Consider the following 23332-nt stretch of genomic DNA (forward strand, 5'->3'; position numbering starts at 1 on the left):
GTGCATCTCCAAAAATATGGACAATTTATTATAAAACTATAATATCATTATCAAATCCCCCAAATTAGTAATACTAATGCCCTAGTAAAATCTAATGTCCATGTATAGGGGTTATAAGGGTTAAAATCTAGTAACCATGGATATGGCAGTGGGAAAGAGAGTAAGGGAGGGAATGAAGTCCATCGTGGAATCTCTCAAGAAATCAGCTGAGAAAGTGCTGGTGCAGAAGAGAGAAATAAAGAAGGAAAGAAGGAAGGAAGGAAGGGAGGGAGGAAGGGAGGGAGGGAGGGAGGGAGGGAGGAAGGAAGGAAGGAAGGAAGGAAGGAAGGAAGGAAGGAAGGAAGGAAATAAAAGAGAGAAAGAGAGAGAGAAGGCTATGATGTCTACAGTCTACTGTCTAATCCAATCTAAGAAGCAGAACCAGCATGGTAGGAGGGACCAGTGGAGCCATCGGGCAGAGGGTGGTCCATTGTGCTCATAGGAAAATAAGGGAACATGGGACAGACTCGTTTTTGTCTGGCTTATTTGATCACCATTTGTGTATTAAATACATGAGTGAGTTGGGCTGTGTGTGTGTGTATATATATATATATATGCTGGATATTGCCCATGTTCCTAAAGGTAATGTAGTTAATACAAAGATAATGAAGATGATGTAAAACTTGTCTCAAATTCTCATATTCTAAGCAATACATCAATATATACAGCTTCCTGACTTCAGGCTTGGGAGGAGTTTAAATTTGGAGGAGTTTTATACATTGTTTCATCCTCCACAACAAGCACTTCAAGGTTATATAATATTGCAAACCTATATCTATGATAAAGTGATTCTAGTCCACTTTCCTCATGGGCACCATGGGCATGTTAGACTCAATAAAAGTATTTACAAAAAAAAAAAATCCAACGTGGAGAAGCTTCTCTTTTTTCTTTCTAAGGCTTCCCAAGTCCGATTTTCTTGCTTAAAGGTCAAAAGACACTTGATTTAATAGTGTTTATGTCTGTCTAAAGCATGTAAATTTTCTTCCTTTGACAATGGCAGAAATACTATTAGAAAAGTGGAATGTGTACTAGTGAGATGGGAATTCTTGCAGCAACATAGCCACAGTGGCAGAGGTGACTAATAAACCTTTGCTTGGAGTAGGGCTTGATTTCAGAGGCTTCCCCAGTTAGAGGGGTGGTATCTGATCTCTTCCTAGATATGTACCAGGTGCACTGCCCATTTTGTTCAAAGGCCAAGTGGCCAGAATTAGAATCAATTTTTGGCAGACACTGAAAGCCATCATCACAAAATCAACTTCTAAGATACATAAATAAATCTGAAATTTCATTCTTGAAACATAATCATTATTCAACTTGATTTTTAAAGCACGTAAGAGTCAAACATTTTTTTAATTGACTGAATTAATTTGTCAGCACTGATATTTCACACTCTGATACTAAATAGATGTTCAGTTTCAACTGAGGTCAGTAGAGGTACCAGGTATTTTTGGCCATCTCTTCCATATAGGGTGCCAATTATGGTATTGTTTATGATGTGCATCCTTTCTAGAAACTGACTAACATAAAACTGGAAAGAACAGACTTTAAAAGACAGCTTGTAAGTTTTGTACACTTGTAAGTTTTCTTATAATATTGGTGAGGAAAGTAGGGTTGGGTACCATGTTTTTCTCCATATTTTTCTTCTGTTCTCCATTGTTTTTATATTCCTTACTGAGTTTGAAGTGGAAATGACTTGCCTGGGATATCTTTGTACAATTTTTTTTTTGTTTTTTCCTTTTCATGGAATTTTGTAGTGGTAAAACTGACCTTTGCTTTTAGTTTATACTCACAGGATATAAAATGTTTATAAATTAGACATTTTCTTTAAATCCCGATGTTCTCTTGCAATAATAAGGATGCATTTATACTTCAGAATTTCAACATATTTGGCACATCAGAAGAATTTTATTATAAGTTATATGTAGATTGCTACCCATATTTGAAAGTGAATATTCACTCACTAACAATAAATATAAAATAAATTGTGCTTTGTTTTGCTATAGGTAGAGTTACATTGATTAGTTACAATGAACATGGGCATGATCAAAGATCACTGTTCACATACAAGCCCAGGAACACCAGAAATGAATAGCCGTTTAGCTCTTGGGTTTCCAAAGACCAAGGCTGAAACTGAAGCCAAGCAGACTTGGGCTGAGTGCTTGGGCCAAAGCTCAAGTTTGTTACACATCTTCCCTCTATCAAACATGAAGTCAGGATAGCTATAAAAGAAAAGGGGCAAGGGCTTTGGAAACTAAGAATTATAAACACTTGATGCTTTTTCAATTTATATTAATGATTATTGTTATAAGTGTCCTAATTATTTCCTGTAATCATTCCCACTCTTGAATTTTCAGACAATATATGAGATATATGTCAGTGGAAGGCAGGAAGCAAGGTGACTGTAAAAATTCAAGTTAGCCTCTTATTGGTACCAAGATGCCAAGACTAGTAGTGATGAGGTGAAAACAAAGGTGCCACATCTTGCTGGAAGGGACAGTGCATTTATATCATTATATCTTTACTTTTTTTTTAATGTTTTTTTATTTATTTCTAGGAGAGAGAGAGAGAGAGAGACAGCGTGAGCAGGGGAGGGTCAGAGGGAGAGGGAGTCACAGACTCTGAAACAGGCTCCAGGCTCTGAGCTGGCAGTCAGCACAGAGCCCGACATGGGGCTCGAACCCACGAACCGTGAGATCATGACCTAAGTGAAAGTCGGACGCTTAACTGACTAAGCCACCCAGGCGCCCCTACATCTTTACTTTAAGATGGCATCATATGAGTGGGCAATGCAAAATCTTAAACCTAGCTTTTAGGAATAATGTTTCCTTTGTTGGTTTCTTCTTTTAAAATATAACCACATATTGGGTGTCAAAGACTTTGAGAAAGTTTTAAGTGCTTCAACGTTTTCCATGTTACAATTCACAGAATCTACCTATTATAGCCACTTTTCATTTCTATAATAACCTATGTCCTCTAATAAATGGTGAGGACAGAATTGCAGAAGACAAGACTTTCACCACCTTCTTGGAGGTGAGTGTCCACAGCAATCCTCCAAAGGATTCCTTAGTATTTTCTGATATAGAGCTCCAGCCAATTTATCCTTGAAAACTCTCTTCTAGATGGGTTTTAAAGCATTAAACTGTGCAGAGCCAAATTTTTCTTCCCCTCCAAAACAGTGTACATTCATATAAGAACCAGAATTTTATATATGTCACATAGTAAAAATGGAACGTTATGTCCTAATCACAAAAGGATATCCTAAAGTGTTTTAAGAAGGGAATGTTGAAAATTATGGGTGTCACACTGGTAAGTCATATTCACTACTTAAGTAAAATCTTTGTCCTTTTGCTGGTCCCGATGTCCTGTATGAGTCCCACCTTATCTGAAACATTTACTATCTGCCTACCGTATGCCAGGAATTAACTACGCAGATTAAAGAGATGATTAAGAGTTGGATAGTGCCTTCAAAAATCTAGAAATGGGCCTTTGACTGAGAACTCAATGAATATTTCATAAGTGAACAAATTAATTAATTACAAGAGTTTGTAAGCTTCTTTACGATTTATGTAATTTGGAAGTTCCAATGCCATAACTAAATCAACAAAATGAAATGTAATTCTGGGGGGGTGGGGGGATGTGAAGGTCCTATCAGGTTATTTTTCTCTTTAGGAAAAATAAAATAATTTTAAATCATTTTTTACTATATATATATGTGTGTGTGTATATATATATAGCAAAATATAGATTATATATAGTAAAAATATATATTTTATATACAGTAATATATATTTATATATTATACATAGTAAAATATATTTATATATAATGTATAAAAAATATATATGTACATATATATTGCATATTTAAAGGTACCCAAGTAACTATCTGCAGTGAAAATTTGCTTTGGGAGCCCATCATAGAAAAAGTGTGTGTGTGTGTGTGTGTCTGTGTGTGTGTCTCTGTGTGTGCACGCTCGCGCATGTGTGCTTTCATTGAGTCACCGAAGCTTTCAGTACTTATATTCGTTACTTCAGACAAAAGGAGATAGAAAGTGGAAAAATGAAAGATAGGCAAATACTGACCCAGTACCTCTGGAGAGGGATTGTAGTTCACCTCCAGGTTTGACTTTTATTTATTCCTTGACAGGTGAGATGAAATTGTGATTAATAATAATGTCATCTGTCTTATCAAACTAGGAACAACAAATAAGGAATCCTTAAATACACCTTTGCTGCCCACAGTTTCTTCACCAACTACAATAATTAAAGCTGAAGGTGAGTAATGATCATTTGCAATCACTTTTCTTCCATGTGTATAATTCACATACCATAATAGTCACTCTTTTGAAGAGTGTACAATTCAGTGGTTTTTAGTATACTTAGAAGATTCTGCTATCACCACTCTCTAATTCTGGAACATTTCATCACCCCATAAGGAAACCCTATATCTATTACCAACCTCTTCTCACTTCCCTCTACTCCCACTCTACTCCCAATAACCACTAAACTACTTTCTGTCTCTGCCTATTTTAGAAATTTCATATAAATGGAATAATATTGTATAAGATCTTTTATGTCTGACTTTTACTTAGCGTAACATTCTCAGGTTCATCCATGGTATAGCATTTATCTGTATGCAGTTCACTCTTTTATGAGTGAATAATATTTCATGGCATGGATATACCACATTTTATTTATTTGTTAGTTAATGGACATTTCAGTTGCTTCTACTTTTTGGCTATTATAAATAATGCTGCTATGAACATTCTTATACAAGTTTTTTGTGGCCATATCTTTTCATTTCTCTTGGGGTATGTGTCTTAAAGTGGAATTGCTGAGTCACATGGTAACTCTACATATTAACTTTATGAGAAACTGATTTCCCAAGCAGCTTCTCTGTATGACAATACCACCAGAAATGTATGAGGGCGCTGATTCTCCATTTTCTAGTCAATACTTGTTATTGTCGGTCTTTTTCATCATAGCCATTCCAGTGTGTGTAAAGTGGTATCTCACTGTGGTTTTGATTTACATTTCACTAATGACTAGCGATGTTAAGCACTGTTGTATGTACTTGCTGACATTTGTATATCTTCTTTGCAAAAATGTCTACTTAATCATTTCTCATTTTTTAAAATTTGGGTTATATTTTTGTTGTTGAGTTGTAAGCCATTTTAAATATATTTTGGAGACTAGAGCCTTCTTGGATAGATCATTTGTAAATACCTTCTTCTACTTGTAGGTTGTCTTTTCATTTTCTTGATGATATCTTTTGAAGCACTATAATCTTGAATTTTGATGAAGGAAAATTTACCTGTACTTTTTTCTGTCATGTAGGGAAGGTAAAATTTTACCTCTACCCATTTTAGGTTTTCAGCTGAGACTCTTTAACAAGAAGACAGATTAACGTGATAAAAAAAACAAACAAGATAAACAATAAACGTGGACAGCACACATCACATGAGAAACCTAAAACAAAGAGTATCTCAAAGCAGTGGCTTAGAATTTTGGCTCATATAGCATCTTTAACAAAGAACAATAAGTTTGTAGCTAAATGATTGGACCAAAGAAAGTAATTTAGGTTTCCAAGGGTGGAAATCTAAGGAAAAGTAAATACATATAGAAGGAAGTTAATGGACTTTCTTGAGGCTTTTTTTTTTTTTGAGAGAGAGAGAGAAAAAGTGTGTGCCATGCAAGTGTGCTCAAGTTGGGGAGGGGGAGAGAAGGAAAGGGAAAGAGCAGGCATCATGCCCACTACAGAGCACAATGCAGGACTCTATCATATCTCGACCCCAAGATCATGACTGAGCCAAAATCACATCTGACACTTAATCGACTGAGCCACCTAGGCACCCCAGTAAGGTTTGTTTGCAGATTCCCAGTGCCTTCTCTGGGCTGATAAAATTCTGTCTCCAGTAAAAGGAGAGTTTATATCCTGCCCTTAAGCAGAAAAGCTTTTTTCTGCATTGGCTGACTGTGGTTTAAAATAATTTTTATGCCAAAGAGGCATATTTTTTTTCTTAAATAAATTATTGTCAAGTTGGTTTCCAAATAACACCCAGTGCTCATCCCAACAAATGCCCTCCTCCATGTCCATCACCCCTTCTTCTCTCCCCCACCCCCATCAGCCCTCTGTTCTCAGCTTTCAAGAGTCTCTCATGATTTGCCTCCCTCCCTCTCCCTAACTATTTTTCCCCTTCTCCTCCTCCGTGGTCCCTCATCAAGTTCCTCCTAATCCACCTTTATGTGAAAACATATGGTATCTGTCCTTCTCTGCCTGACTTATTTCACTCAGCATAACACACTCTAGTTCCATCCATGTGGCTACACATGGCCAGATTTCATTCTTTCTCATTGCCATGTAATATTCCATTGTATAAATAAACCACATCTTCTTGATCCATTCCTCAGTTGATGAACCTTTAGGCTCTTTCCATGTTTTGGCTATTGTTGAGAGTGCTGCTATGAACATTGGGGTACATGTGTCCCTATAAAAAGGCATATTTTAAGGTGACATATTCTGGTTTTCTTCCACCAGTCAGGTCAAATCTGAGAAACCATTGCTCAAGTCAAGGTCACAAAGATTTATACGAATAGTCTCTCTAAGAATTTTGTAGTTTTAGCTTTTCCATTTAAGTCTTTAATTTTGTATATGGGTGAGGTAAAGGTCCAGCTTCATTCTTTTGCATACAATTATCCAGTTGTCCTAACACCTTTTGTTTGAAAAGATTTTCTTTCCCTTTTTAAATTGTCTAGGCACTCTCAATGAAAATCAGTTGGCCATAAATGTATGAGGTTTCTTTCTGGACTCAAACTTGTATCTGTTTCTATGCCAGAAACCTACACTCTTGATTACCATTTGCATTAAGTTTTGAAATCAGGAAATGTGAGTCCTCCAAATTTTTCTTCTTTTTCAAGATTATTTTTACTATTCTGGTACACTTGAGTTTTCATGTGAAATTTAGGATTAAGTAGGCAATTTCTGCAAAAAGTCAGTTGGGATTGTGATGGGGTGGTATCAAATCTGCAGATCATGTTGGGAAGTGTTGCCATCTTAGCAATCTTAAATCTTACCACTTGCAAATATAAGACAACTTTCTGTTTATTTTAGGTTGTCTTTAATTTCTTTTTATAATGTTTGTAGTTTTCAGCATAGAAAACTTGCATTTCTTTCGTCAAATTTATTCCTAACATTTTATTAACTTTCATGCTATTATAAATGGAATAATTTTCTTAATTTTGTTTTTGGATTGTTCATTGCTACTTTATGGAAATACAATTTATTTTCACATGCGGATATTGTATCTTGCCATCTTATCAAATCCATTTATTGATTCTAAATTGCATGTGTGTATATTCCTCTGGATTTTCTATATACGAGATTGATCTACAAATAGAGTAGTTTTACTTCTCCTTTTTCAACCTAGATGCTTTTTATTTTTTTTAATTTTTCAGATGCTTTTTATTTTATTTTCTTACCAATTTTCCCTGGCTGGAACCTCCAATACAACACTGAATAGAAGTGGTGAGAGGAAACATCCCTGTTTTGTTCCTAATTATAGGGGAATGCTTTCACCATTAAGTATGATGTTACGTTTTTTATATATGCCCCTTATCAGGTTGAGGAAGCCCACTTCTATTAGTAGTTTGTTGAATGTTTTTATTGTACAAAGGTGTTAAGATTTTGCTATATGTGTTTTCTCAGCATATTGAGATTGTCATGTAATTTTTATCTCTTATTTTACTAATATGCCACATGACATTGATTTCTACATGTTGAACCAACCTTTCATTTCCTAGAGAAATCCCACTTCATCATGGCATAAAATGCTTTCTATATGTTGCTAGATTTGATTTGTATTATTTTGTTAAGAATTGTTTTGTCTAGGGGGTGCCTGGGTAGCTCATCAGTTAAGCATATGACTCTTGATTTCAGCTCAGATGGTGATCCTAATGTTTATGGTTTGAGCAATGTCAGCATGGAGCCTGGTTGGGATCCTCTCTCTCTCTCTCTCTCTCTCTCTGCTCCTCCCTCGTCCACAGTCTTACTCTGTCTCAAAAATAAATAAATAAACTTTAAAAAACAAGAAGTTTTGTGTCTATATTCATAAGAGATAAAAGTTTGTGATGTCTTTGCCTAATTTTGGCATCAAGTTGAATTAGGAAGTGCTCCTCCCTCTACTAACTTTGGAAAAGTTTATGAAGAATTTATAGTAATTATTGTTTAAACATGTGGTAGAATTTACCAGTGAGGCCATCTAGTCCTGGATTTTTCTTTGTGAACGTTTTTTGATTACTAATTCGCTCTCTTTGCTCATTACGGGTCTATTCAGATTTTCTATTTCTTCTTGACTCGGTTTTGGTCATAGTTGGTGATTTCTTGGGAATTTTCTCATTTCATTTAGGTTATATAATTTGTTAGCATACAACTGCTTATTGCATTGCCTTGTAACCCTTCTTATTTCTGTAGGGATAATAGCAATGTGCTCACTTTTATTCATGATTTAGCCCTTTGAGTCCTCTGTCTTTTCTCTTTGTCAGTATGAGTCTTTGCCAATTCTGTCAATCTTCTCAAAGAATCAACCTTTTATTTTATTAATTTCTTCATTGCTTTCCTATGACATGTTTTAGTTCTCTTCTCTCTAATCCTTATTACTTCTTTCCTTCTATTGGCTTTGGGGTTAGTTCAATCTTCTTTTATTGAATTTTTAAGTTGGTAGGCTAGAATATTAATATGAAATCTTTCTTCCTTTTAAAATAAATGTTTACATCCACATGTTTCTCTCAGTGCTACTTTTACTATGTCCCATACATTTTGGTAGGTTGCATTTCCATGCTTCTTCACCTCAAAATATTTTCTAATATATTTTGTTATTTATTCCTTGGCCCATTAGTTATTTAGTTTATTCTTAAATGTCTACATGCTTATAACTTTTTTTCTATTACATTTAAAAGAAATTTTTCCTCTTCAGGGTTTTTTTTTTTTTTTTTGAGAGAGAGAGAGAGAGTGAGAGAGAGTGCGTGCATGTGTGAGTGGGGGAGGGGCAAAGGATAAAAAAGAGAATCTTAAGCAGGCTCCCTGCCCAGTAAGGAGCCTGGTCTAGGGCTCAATTTCACTACCTTGAGATCATGATCTTAGTCAAAACTAAGAGTCAGACCTTGACCAACTGAGCCACCTGGGCATCCCAAATTCTTTCCTTTTCTTTATTTTAAGTTTTTTTAATTTTTTAGTAATCTCTATACCCAACATAGGGCTCAAATTCACGACCCTGAGACAAGAGTTGCATCCTCTACTGACTGAGCCAGGCAAGAGACCCCTTCTTCAGTGTATATACTATGTATCAGAAATTATCTCCCATAAGAGTCCAATTTCAAAATTTAATTTAATGTAATTTTAAAAACAAAGCATATGGAAACTATTCTAAAGTATATTATAGATATCATTGTCTCTATTAAGCAGAGTATAGTAAGCATAACTTGAAAATGCTTTGCATTTTCAAGGTACCATTTTTATAGTAGGTAGTGCATTTGGTTCTTGTTTTAAGAAAGGTATTATCATTTTTTAGAGTTTATTTTTAAATTATTATTTAACTTTTATTATTTGGAGATGGAAAAACTGGGTCTCAGAGATGTTAAGTGACTTAACAGAAGCACAAAATTATCGTAACAATTTGCAATTTGAAACCTGATCCTTCAGCTTCACATTTTTCTTTCCACTTAACTCATAATTCATAACCAACTACTTCTTAATGAATTGGTATTACCTTAATCTCAGTTATGACACTTGGCTTTTAAACAGTAAGTGCCTCAGGTATTAGTAAGGCTTATGTATTTTTTTGTTGTTTTCTTTTTTCTCTGCACAAAGTAGTCACCAAATTCTGTAACTTTAAACTTTTCTTTTAAGTTTTTGGTAAGTGTTCTTGTTCTTTCCCTGCTTTCAAACTATTCTTTTGATGATATTGCCAGCTTGCTATGGATGTTTATGTCTTTTAAGTGGCAAACACACATATACACATGCGCACACACACCTATATAAACACACACAGTAAAATTGTCAGACTTGTGTTTTAAAAGAGTAAATATGTCCAAGTGCAAGACCATGTTCTTGCATGTAGTGTAGGTTCATTAACACCTGAGTTTCAAGATAACAGTGGACCTTGTTATTCCTGCTTACTCCGAAATTCTTCATCTTACATATAGTGTGGATAGGTAAGGTTACCATTTTATGACCCTCATTATTAAGTAAGACAATTGTTACCTAAAGCTTTTTTTTAAAATAGTTTATTGTCAAGTTGGTTTCCATATAACACCCAGTGCTCATCCCCACAAGTGCCCTCCTCCATGCCCATCCCCCACTTCCCCTCCCCCCACCCCCCATCAGTCCTCAGTTTGTTCTCAGCATTCAAGAGTCTCTCATGGTTTGCCTCCCTACCTCTTCCCCCCTATTTCCCCCTTCTTCTCCCCCACAATTCTCCGTTAAGTTCCACCTAAAGTTTTTTAATTGCCAGAGATATTTCCATATAAAATTTTATGAGGAAGTCCAAAATGCCACTATACTGAATGTAGTTGAAGTAGTTTGAAGCAATGGGGTGGTGGTGTGTGTATGTGGGCATGATTTCCTCTCTCACTGTTAATGGTAGTCTGAAAATCTTCCACACTGAGCTCTTAGGGCTTCAGTAATACAGTTAAAAATTACTGAAATAAGGTCTTATTATGCTATTTAAATGCCATTCACAGTAAAATTTTTTTAAAAAAGTAATATGCATTCTACAACCAGAAAACAAAAGAAAAAAGCAGCTCTTTTTCACCCACCTTTTCACACGGAGTAACCCCATTGATAATTGCTGTGAGCTATTGTCTTCAAAAGGGTAGCTCAAATGTCCCCAAAGCTTTTAAGATCCCCATAAACAATTGCCAATTATTCACTGATGTGTAAGATCAATAGATCTGCGAAAATGAAGGAGACACCCCTACCAATATTTGGTCTGGCTCCAAGAAGCACTGTCAAAATAGATTTTTTTTAAAGTGGAAAGTCAATATCCTTACTGAGGGATATTACTAGATCCCTCTGAGGTCACCAAACCACTGCAAACCACATGATTTCTGGGGTATGTAAGCAAAAAGCCACCATAAATATAAGTAAAACTTTGTATCTGGCCTGGGATCAACTTCAAATTCCCATATGAACTTCACTTGATAAGCTGAATTAAATGGATATATTTGAAGACATCTAAACACTCTCTTGGCCAAGTGTCAGAGAGCTCTCAGTAGTATGCCCTGACTCACTTTCCCTGGGGTTATACCCAGGTCCCAGATGGTCTAGCAAGAGGACAAGTATTGATAAATGCACAATTTCAAGGGGCTCTTCATACATACCCCAACCCACAGAAAAGGAAGTACAAAATTCACATAAAAAATAAAATTCCCTCCTCTTATCGTCTCTCACTGAAAGCTCTAGTCCTACTTTACCTACATATTCCTCTACCATCACCATTTTGTTCTCTTCAGCATCTTTGGAACTCCCTGATAGCCTGGTTCCATGATCCGAGTGAAGGACTAAAGTAGATACAGTCCTGAGTTCTTGAATTGCTCAAGTGTTTGGCCTACACCCCTTCACAATTTTTCTCTTGGGATTGGCATCTAAATGTATTTACATTCTGAGGTATTACTTTTAAATCCAAAGAAAGGATCAGAAAATCTGAGCAAAGTGTTTTGTTTTATTGTTTTTTAATGTTATTTATTTTTGAGAGAAAGAGAGTGCCAAGAGTGCAAGCAGGAGAGGCAGAGAGGGAGGGACACACAGAATCCAAAGTAGACTCCCTGTTCTGAGCTGTCAGCACAGAGCCCCATGTGGGGCTTGAACCCAAGAACCGTGAGATCATGACCTGAGCCAAAGTCGGGTGCTTGACCAACTGAACCACCCAGGCACCCCAAATCTGAGCAAAATCTTAAGAAACATTTTCTCCAGTCTTTGACACTGCTTTGATGCATCTCCATAGAACCAATGGTATAAATATTTAGGCCTCTCACAGTCTTTCCATGAACGACTCTTTAATGTTACTCCCAGAAGTCATTAAATGAATCAAGACATTACTTTAATTGTTTATCCTAGACTACCCATGTTGTCATGAATACAGAATGTCTATGGAGTGCTAGTCCATAAAACGATCCCTGGAAATGGAGATCCTTGGGCAATATCTTTAGAAAAGACCACCCTCCTAGGGTTTCATAATGCACAGTAACATTTCCTTTAATCTGAGTAATCCTATCAAAAAGACATCCAGTTGGTTTTTTACAATCTAGGCAGCTCCAGTTGATTTGACTACAAATGGTTTTTCTTCAACATAATACCAAATTAACTTACCATGGCACTAGTATACTTAGCATATGTTTTAATAAATGCTAACTTTGTCAAAAAGCCACTTATATTCTATTTCTGAAGACAAAGTGACCACACAAGAAGCTTTTGCTATGCACATTAGAAAAAACACTACCATAATTCAGATTATAGAATTCCAAAGGAATAAAGCTGCTTCCTCCTGTGCCTCACACAAGTTAACTCCATAAACCCTCTCTTTTGAGTCGATCTGTTGTAAACACACCTTAAATTTCTAATATAATTAATATTTGTATTTATTGCTTTCTTCCTAAAATTCAATCTCACAAAATATACAAAATGAATTTCACATTAATATTCCAAGGTAATTATAAAATAGCGCCTATCCCTCACATTCATTCTGCTCATTTCTACCTACTGGTTTTCACTTAATGGTATGGTTGCAGTGAAGGTGTCTTCTCTGCTCTTAAACTATGGTATTGATGCAACTTTCTCAAGTGTCTACTGTGTCAGACTCTTCTTATTCAAAGTCCAATATGGTTTTAAAATTCTTATAGTTTGTCTTTTATTCGTCCTATCTATACCAAAGCTTTAAGACTTAAAAGGACTTGAATTTCAAAACAAGTCCTAAGAGTAAATACTATTTTGATATCATGATTTAAATTAGTATTAATCAAGCAAAATAATGTTTGTCAAACCTAATACATATAATATCACCTACACTTATAGTACAGTTTATACCTGTAGACCAAAGCAAATACATGGTGTTTTTTGGGAGAAATGGCCAGACAGAAAAACTGAAGGACAGAAAACCCTATAGGTTAAAAGAACAGCTTTAAGGTTAGTTTCATTTTTCTGAGATGTCAATCACTTTCTGGCAGGAGTCCAGAATCTACTCTGTGAGAATTCCAAGTACAATTGGGAAAAATTTCCAAACAAGATGTTACTATGAGACCGTGATTCTCATATCTTTATTAATGTAGGTCACAATTTTCTTCTCTCTTGAGACTAGGATTTGAAACATCTCAATATACTAGGAAACTTAAAATTTATGACTGTGGCAGCATTTGCATCTGCACCTTTCCTTCTATTTCTTTTAGGTCCACCATGTATGTTTAAAAATATTTTGGTTACCTTTAAAGCATTCAAGATTCCTTCCATGGGCTGCATGACACTGTGTAATTGACAATAATAGGCAATTCTCAAAGCAATATCTTTGGCATTCTATCCCCAGATATTCCATTATTCTACTCTTTTCTTTGTATTTTTTCTAATCTGCCAGCTTCCCTTCCTGTCTTAAATATATATTCTCTTTACCATGTCCAAGACTTTTGAGTCTGTCTTATGCTAGAGAATTCTTTAAGCCATCAGGATAGCTCTTTCATGGTTTTCTACTTTAACTCAGCAGAAGAATTCTTCACCAAAAATTTCTAAAGAGGAAATCCTGTTCCAGTGTTTTTCAAGAATACGTTCTTGGAGTTCTAGCGAGGAGAAAAATCTTTACCCCCACATGTCCCTTCATCCTCAACTGTGGATTTCCTGTATTCAGGGTGATCTTTTGTACTTCGATGCTATAACAAACATCAATTTCTGCTATAATAAGATATCTCTTTACTTTCTCAAGTATTTCTCTGTCAGTTTAATACTTTAAGAAGTTTTGCCCATTTCAAATACTTCTTTCTCATATGCAATGTTAACGCTATGGCCTATATTTGAATTTATATTATATTTTGGTATGCCAATACCAATTCCTGAAGGCTCTTTGTGTGAAAACATATTCACCCAATGTCTATAAGGTCTTCTTACAAATATCAATTTCTCCAGCATGAATCTCTCAACTGCATTAAGAATTTGCATTACACTATAGACGCTTGCTGTCATAGAATGAAAGCTGATTGGCAATTGAAAACAACAGTTCAGCCTACTTTGTGAAAGAAATCTATTAAACTGATTTCCTCCTACCTCCAGGTAACATCATATCTAGTTAACTCTAAGCATGCATTAATCATCATATCTGTCCTTTCTTCCCTAACCCAATGTTCTCCACATTACTTTGAAAAGACTGAAGGGAATTAATCATTTTGTTTTTATAATATTTGTGTAAATATAAATTGTTTTAAGTAATCATAGTCCAATGTTATTTTTGTAAGTTCAGGTTATCTTTCCTTTGTTGTTAATTCTCCTTCCCCTTTCTGCCAATGAAAATGGAAAGTTTATTCTATTTACTACCTGTTATTCCTTTCCTGCTGTCTGTTCTACTCACCTAAAAATTCTTTCCCAGGCAGCATGGGAACTACCATCTTCAACTATTACCATTTTCTTACCACCTCCTTTCTAGGGTAGCTGAGTAATTAACTTTTGCATCAGAAAGGCTTGGATTCAGATCCTGTCTCTCTTCTGTTACAAGTTATTCGAAAATGAGGAAGTTAAGTTTTCTAAGTCTCACATATAAGAAAAATTATGGTAATTATTACTTAACTAATAGGATTACTGTTCTGCTCAAATGAGATATCCTACAGCAGACGTAGAGAAGAGTCTAATATTTCTCCATTTTCTTGATGTAATTAACTGATCACCAAAAGGTAAACACTAAAATGTTGAATTTCTAAATCTTGATCAGAAGACTTTCAGTAACTGATGTTCAAGTTGTAACTGGATGTTAATGTTAATACTAATGAGACTATTTATTGGTTATACCTCTGATGGCTGCTTATTCTTTAACATCAGTAGGAAACACAACCAAGGGTATTGTGAAGAATGAGTTCATCACTGCAAATGCAACAGTGACACATCCTCTACTTTCAAATGTTTTAACAACACAAAGTTCCCAACACAAAGGTAAGTGTAAAGATTTATTAAATTTGTATGTTGGATAGTATTAAATTCAGAACATTTTCCAGCCCACAGCTACCGAAGAACCATGCCCCACCTCTCTTATCTGGTCTTTACCAAATTGGACAACCATTTGGCAACTTGGCTTTGTACCATGATACTTTATCCCTCCATAGCTGCAAATGGGTCAGTGCCAGGAAAGATCAATTCAAGGCCAAACAGTAATCTATGATATCCCCTGAAACAAAACACAAAGGGTGAGCTTGGCAACAAATTAGAAAACTTTGATGAAATGGGAACATTCTTAGAAAGAAACAAATTGCTAAAATTGACTCAAGAAGATAGCTAGTCTGAAAAGATATAAAAACAATTAAAGATATTGCATTAGAAATTTTAAATGGTCCCATGAAGAAAGCTTCAAGCAGGATGGCTTCCATTATGAATGCTATATATTTTCAAAATAAATTATACCAATGCTTCTCAAATCCTTTCAGGAAGAGGAGGAAGGAACACCACAGAAGTAATTACTTGAGGCCAGATTTATCCTGTTACCAAAGCTAAAAAAAGAATGAAAAATCAAATAAAGAAAACAAATATCTTTAATGAGCATTGATGCAACTATTCTTAATAAAATATTAACAAAACAACTTTTGTAATGTATAGAAAAGGATAGAAAACATAAATAAGGGAGATTTATCCAGGACTGTATGAGTGCATTAATACATGAGAATCAAGTAGAGCAATGTACTCTATTAGTAGAGTCAGTAGATGCAGAAAAATCATTTGACAAAATTTAACCCCCTTTTAATTAGAAATTTCAGTAAACTAGAAATAAAGTGTAACTTCCCCAAACTAAAAAGGATAACTGAAAACATCATGCTTAATAGTTAAATATTTCATGGTTTCTTCTTAAGATCTTGAACACAGCAAAGATGTCCATTCTCAACACTTCTTTTCAAAATTATAACCAAAGGTCCTAGATAGTACAATAAAGTGATGGAAGGTAGATAGATAGATAGATAGATAGATAGATAGATAGATAGATAGATCCATTCATATAGATTAGAAAGGAAGAAAGAAAACACTTTTTCTTAGCAGACTACATCATAATTTATGTAGAAAATCAAAAAAATTACAATCAAACTACTAAAACTAGTAGACTATTTGCTATCACAAGATATGATATATAAAAATAAATCATATTTCTGTATGTTAACAATGGCAATTCAGAAATAAAATTAAGGAAATAGCGACATTAACAAAAGCATCAGAAATAATAAAATATTTACGAAATATTTAACAGTAAAAGTGCAAGATCTGCACAATGAACTATTGTTCAGTGAGATATTAAATATCTAAGTAAATAGAAAGACATCACATATTCATGGTGAAAAGACTCAATATTTTAAGATGGCATTCCCCCATTGATAAACATTTGATTAACTTATTCAATTCAGCTCCTATCAGAATCACAGAATCACAGCAAATCATTAGAAATTGGTAAGCTGATCCTAAATAATATATGGAAATGAAAAATACCTAGAATAGCTAACACTATTTTGTCAAGGAAGAACAAAGTTGGAGGACTTACATAAGCTAACTTCAAAACTTACTCTAAAGCTAAAGTAATTGAGACAGGTATTTTTGAGATAATATTAATAGGAACCATATTCATAATAGTCACACTGGAAACAATCCAGATGCCCATTAACTGATGAGATGGAATATTCTATTGGCTTTTCCACTTGAAATGGATTTGGAATGCTCTAAAACAGGATATCCATAGAATGGACTACTCTTCAACAATGTAAAGGAACAAATTAATGATACATGTTGTAATACTACGAACCTCAAAACCATTATGCTCAGTGAAAAAAAACCTTTTACAGAGCACCACATATTTTATAATTCCATTAATATGAAATATCCAGAATGGACATTCTTATAGGGGCAGAAACCACATAAGAAGTTGCCTAAAGCTGGAGAAGTTGCCTAAAACTGGGGATTGACTGCAGAAAGTAGTAAGGGAGTTTTTTACGTTGAAAATCTTTTAAATCTGGATTACTGTAATGGTTGTACAACTCTATAAATTTACAGAAAATTATTGACTTATATACTTAAAATGAGTTAACTTGGTGGTGAATTTCTTTATAAAACTTATTTAAAAATAAAAGGAGGGGCATCTGAGTGGCTCAGTTGGTTAAGCACCTAACTCCTGATATAGGCTCAGGTCATGATCTCCCAGTTCATGAGTTCAAGCCTCCCGTCGGCCTCTGCTTCGACAGCGTCAAGCCTGCTTAGGATTTTCTCTCTCTCCCTCTCACTCTGCCCTTCCCCTGCTTGCTTTCTCTCTTTTTCTCTCTCTCAAAATAAATAAACATTAAAAAATATAATCAAATAATAAAGTCAAATAAAACAAAAGGAAAGAAAATGTTGAGCTAGCCCAATCAAATTTCCTTTCTGTGTAACCTTAAACAAATGAAAAACCCAAACAAATGAAAAAGTGATTAGCTGTGAAAACTGAAGCAGGAAGCTTTCCACAGAGTGAATGTGAGATAGTCATGACGACTCCTGTGCATACCTATGGCATAAGCAAACAGATGTTAAAAGTAATAAAAATTGATAGAGAAGAATGGAGAGAAGGAATGTGGGAGATCAACAGACCCCATGAGCAAGAATAAGCTGATCGTGAGAGACAGAGAGCGGCCAGACCTAGAGCTCCCTTGAGCTTAGACAACTTTCTAGCTCCAACCATATATATGGTCACTACAGGCACTTCCCAAATCCTGGCCTTCATGATGTGAAGTAATCTGTATTTTTAGTCAAAATATCCTGACTGGAAAAGCTAGTAATCTGCCATAACAGCCTTATCACATACCATCCATTATAAACAATAGAGAAATTCTTGGCATCTCCATAGTCCTTAATAAGAAGCAGCTATAGATGATTTACAGTCTCCAAGTCTCTTCTTGGGAGATCTCTAGGGTAGAAGGAGATGGCAAGTGGATGTGCAAGGCCCACTCTTCTCTAGAAACACATCGTGAACATCCATTTGCCCATTATATTATAATTCTCTTTAGCATAAAATAAAGAAGGTTACATAGAAAGAGCCTCATTTCATGCCATAACTGTGAACTAACGGGTTTGTTTAATGAGACAATTACCACATAGAGGAATTTGAAGTGAGGGCCATTGCTCTTTCATATGTAGAACATTTCCTTAAGGGAGTGTTTTAGCTTCTGATAAGTAGAATCTATTTTGTAGGCACGATATGTCTGTATGGTACCTTCAGCAGACCAAAACCCCATGTATTTCATATGATTGTCCTGAATATAAACAAGAATAAAAGTAAATATGCATCTGCAAAATGTCTGGCAGTTGAAGATTAAACTCAAATAATATGTATTCTGCACTAACACTCATTCAGTGACTGATTAGGAAAATGTCATTCAGGGACCATGGTTTATTAAAATTAGCACTTATACAGAAATGTGCGGTCAGCCTCATGAGTCCATTGAGACTCCTAATTTTACTTTGATTTATGCAGTAAAATGCTCTATGCATCTCTGTTCTGGGGACTATTGTATTCATTTAGCTTCTAAACACAGTTTGAAGTGGCTTTCTTCCAAGTAGCTTAAATAAATACACCCACAAAGCCATTTCTTGAAAAATAAGGCACCCTGGAGAGCAAGATAATGAAATAAGGGTATTTACCGCTACTCTTTGCATTTGCCATTCAATTAACCAGTTCTATAGTAAGTTCTTTAGATATTATTTTATAAAACTCATTTTGGGATAACCATTTCTCCTCAGATATCCCTTCTTCCTTAAGGTGCTCCTTGTTTAGTATGGAATCTATTTGCTTTTATGAGTTTGCACACATTTCCATTTGTGCCTGATGAAACCAGGAGCTATCCCAGATTCCTGGCTAGCATAGCAATGTTCCCTTTCTACCCATCACACACATAAATGTTCAAAATTAGTGAACCCAAGAGTGAGAGGCAGAAGGAGAACAAAGCAGTCTACTGGTAAGGGAAGGTTGAACAGCTGAAGCTTTATCTTCCCCTTAAACATAAGAAAATGGATTCTTTGATAGTGACTGTCAGATAAAAGCATTGTGGGTACATCATCTTAAGTGCAGATTTGGTTTCGAGTAGAGAAGAGTTAGTGAAGTTTATTGCTCTACTCCCTAAACAGTATGTAGATCAAAAAGAAGCAAGTCTTCAAAGCATTTATCTCTAATCATTTCCCATTCTCTTAAATTTCTGTGTATTTCTCCTATTTTACCCTTCAGTCATGTAGGTATCTGTAACCAGATTTAAAAGCAAGCACAGTACACACTGTAAGAGATTGGCAGGCAAAGGAAAACTATTGCTCTTTCTCTTGCTGGTGAATTCTCACTTGGCTGAGGAAAGAATGTGGAATAAGATTATAGGTAGAAGGCAAACTGAGATGGGCAGTATGCCAATACTTAAACCTCTATGAAGGCAAGGATGTGGTCAAAATACCTCTCAGGGTTTTGCCAGACCAGATTTTCTGCTACTACAGTGTACAATATTGCAGACTTAAAATCTGAGGGGAGAATCTGACTTTTGCCAAGTAGAAAAGAATAACATCTATAAGTCATCATTAAGCTATTAAGTAAGAGTAATAACATTTACATATAGTAAATATATATTTTTTCTTGCATAATTTATTACAGTTTAATATGGAGTCTATGCACAAAAAGCAAAGGAAATTGTATGATAACCAAATAGACATGTTAGATATACCGATGGCTAAACATGAGAATGATCTATGCCTAAGCCATGCTTTTTCAGGCACCATACCTGTCTTAAAATAAAAATTAGGCTCCTTAATCATGCCAAGAGGCAGATAGCTTATTGTTTATGAAGATGATTCTAAAGTGAGATTGCTTAGGCTCAAATAATGGCACAATCATTTATTTGTACTATGGCTTTTGATAAGCCACTTCACTTCTCTGTGCTTCAGTTTCCTCATCTATAGAAGAGCTACAAGATCATAACCTTATAGGATCCTTGTGAAGATTAAAAGAGATAAAATATACAAAGCTTAAAACAGTGTCTGGCAAATAAAATTATAAATTTTAGCTATTGTTTTAGTAATAATAATCCTTATAATAATAATATATAATAAATTATATATTATATTATAAAATATAATAATAATTATAATCCTTATAATAATAATCCAGGCAAAGGTGGCATTTATGACATCAGATTCACAAATAAGGAAACAGGTTCAGAAAGACTAAATGATCTGATTATGGTTAAATTAAAAGGATGAAATTCAAACACTGTTTTTCTTGCTTCAAAACTCATACACTCTTCACTATCCCATATTTGTTCTCATCATGACTATTTTACATAACGTGTATAAAGGTAGTAGAAAACAATCAACTTTTTTTTAAGTTTATTTATTTATTTATTTATAGAGAGAACACACACACACACGGGTGCACGCGCTAGTGCAGGAGGGGCAGAGAGAGAGGGAGAGAGAGAATCTCAAGCAGCCTCCATGCTGTCGGCACAGAGGTTGACACAGGGCTCAATCTCATGAACCATGAGATCATAACCTGAGCTGAAATCAAGAGTCCGACGCTTAACCGACTGAGCCACCTAGGCTTTCCACAGTTTGCTTTTAATTGTGTGAATCATATGCTTGACAAGTAAGTGTTCAACAATTACAACACAAATTGGCTCATTGGCTGGTCCAGAACATAAGCCTATGATTCTAAGGAAAGTAAGTCTCTGGCTCTGACCCACCCATCAGGCCAGATTTATTCTTGACTGTGGTTTTTTAATCCTGTGCTCCTCATTTGCATCCTATTCTTCTTTCCTGCTTCTTTCATCCAATTGTTTATTCCAATTCTACAGATCCAACAAGGGCCTCTACAAGATTTTAGATCTGTGTTTCCCAAAATTTAATGAGTGTTACAAGATAGGAAAAACATCTGCACTATTATTTATTTAGTCCTTTATTTTTTAATTTTTTAATTTTTTTATAGTTTATTGTCAAGTTGGTTTCTATATAACACCCAGTCTTCATCCCAACAAATGTCCTCCTCCATGCCCATCACCCCCCTTCCTCTCTCCCCCACCCCCATCAGCCCTCAGTTTGTTCTCAGCATTCAAGGGACTCTCATGGTTTGCCTCCCTTCCTCTCCCCAACTATTTTTCCCCTTCTCCCGCTTCATCCTCCATTAACTTCCTCCTAATCCACATATATGTGCAAACATATGGTATCTGTCCTTCTCTGCCTGACTTATTTCGCTCAGCATAACACCCTCAAGTTTCATCCATGTTGCTACACATGGCCAGATTTCATTCTTTCTCATTGACATGTGGTATTCCATTGTATAAATATACCACATCTTCTTGATCCAATCATCAGGTGATGGACACTTAGGTTCTTTCCATGTTTTGGCTATTGTTGAGAGTGCTGCTATGAACCTTGGGATACATGTGCCCCTATGCATCAGCACTCCTGTATCCCTTGGGTAAATTCCTAGCAGCGCTATTGCTGGGTCATAGGGGAGTTCTATTGTTAATTTTTTGAGGAACCTCCAAACTATTTTCCAGAGGGGATGCACCAGATTACATTCCCACCAACAGTATAGGAGGGTGCCCGTTTCTCCACATCCTCGCCAGCATCTCGAGTCTCCTGATTTGTTCATTTTAGCCACTCTGACCGGCGTGAGGTTCTATCTCCATGTGGTTTTGATTTGTATTTCCTAATGAGGAGGGATGGTGAGCATCGTTTCATGTGTCTGTTGGACATCTGGATGGCCTCTTTGGAGAAGTGTCTGTTCATGTCTTCTGCCCATTTCTTCACTGGATTATTTGTTTTCCGGGTGTGGAGTTTGGTGAGTTCCTTATAGATTTTGGATACTAACTAGCCCTTTATCTGATATGTCATTTGCAACTATCTTTTCCCATTCCATCAGTTGCCTATTAGTTTTATTGATTGTTTCCTTTACCGTGCAGAAGCTTTTTATCTTGATGAGGTCCCAGTAGTTCATTTTTACTCTTGATTCCCTTGCCTCTGGGGATGTGTCAAGTAAGAAATTACTGCAGTTGAGGTCAAGGAGTTTTTTTCCTGCTTTCTCTTCTAGGATTATGATGGTTTCCTGTCTCACATTCAGGTCCTTTTGACCTGAAACTCATTTTGAGTTTATTTTTGTGTATGGTGTGAGAAAGTGATCTAGTTTTATTCTTCTGCATGTTGCTGTCCAGTTCTCCCAGCACCATCTGTTAAAGAGACTGTCTTTTGTCCATTGGATACTCTTTCCTGCTTTGTCAAAGATTAGTTGGCCATACCTTTGTGGGTCCAATTCTGAGTTCTCTACTCTATTCCATTGGTATATGTGTCTGTTTTTGTGCTGATACCATACTGTCTTGATGATTACAGCTTTATAGTGGAGGCTAAAGTCTGGGATGGTGATGCCTCCCATTTTGATTTTCTTCTTTCAATATTATTTTGGCTAATTTGGGGTCCTTTGTGGTTCCATACGAATTTTAGGATAGTTTGTTCTAGTTTTGAGAAGAATGCTGGTGCAATTTTGATTGGGACTGCATTGAATGTGTAGATTGCTTTGGGTAGTAATGACATTTTAACAATATTTATTCTTCCGACCTATGAACATGGGATGTTTTTCCATTTCTTTGTGTCTTCTTCAATTTCCTTCGTAAGTTTTCTATAGTTTTCATCATACAGATCTCCTATATCTTTGGTTAGGTTTATTCCTAGGCATTTTATGGGTTTTTGTGTAATTGTGAATGGGATCAGTTTCTTGATTTCTCTTTCTGTTGCTTCATTGTTGGTGTATAAAAATGCAACCGATTCCTGTATGTTGATTTTGTATCCTGCAACATTGCTGAATTCATGGATCAGTTCTAGTAGGCTTTTCTTTAAACTGATGCACTTTTTATTCTTAAATTCCCTTGAAAAGAAAACCATCATAAATGAAAATCCTGTTTCATTAGACATCAACAGTACCTATAAAATCACTATTTAAAAAGTGCAAATGGGTGCTGGGTGGTTCAGTCAGTTAGTTAAGCGTCTGACTTTGGCTCAGGTAATGCTCTCATGGTTCATGAGTTCA

General features: G+C 35.5%; 1 protein-coding gene across 4 annotated transcripts in view; it reads left to right on the top strand.

Annotated features, from left to right (window-relative positions):
- The window catches only part of EMCN (endomucin), a 100086-nt gene that overhangs the window by 35804 nt on the left and 40950 nt on the right, over window positions 1-23332 (top strand). For 3 of the 4 annotated variants that reach the window (XM_039217956.1, XM_039217955.1, XM_039217953.1), the window contains exons 3-4: window positions 4236-4313; window positions 15103-15213. In XM_039217956.1, the coding sequence (XP_039073887.1) occupies window positions 4236-4313; window positions 15103-15213 (189 nt within the window). The remainder of the gene's footprint in view (window positions 1-4235; window positions 4314-15102; window positions 15214-23332) is intronic. The other variant, XM_039217954.1, reaches the window with a different exon arrangement.

Source organism: Hyaena hyaena, unplaced genomic scaffold, assembly GCF_003009895.1.
Source record: "Hyaena hyaena isolate Hyena2069 unplaced genomic scaffold, ASM300989v1 scaffold_722, whole genome shotgun sequence".
Classification (NCBI taxonomy): domain Eukaryota; kingdom Metazoa; phylum Chordata; class Mammalia; order Carnivora; family Hyaenidae; genus Hyaena; species Hyaena hyaena.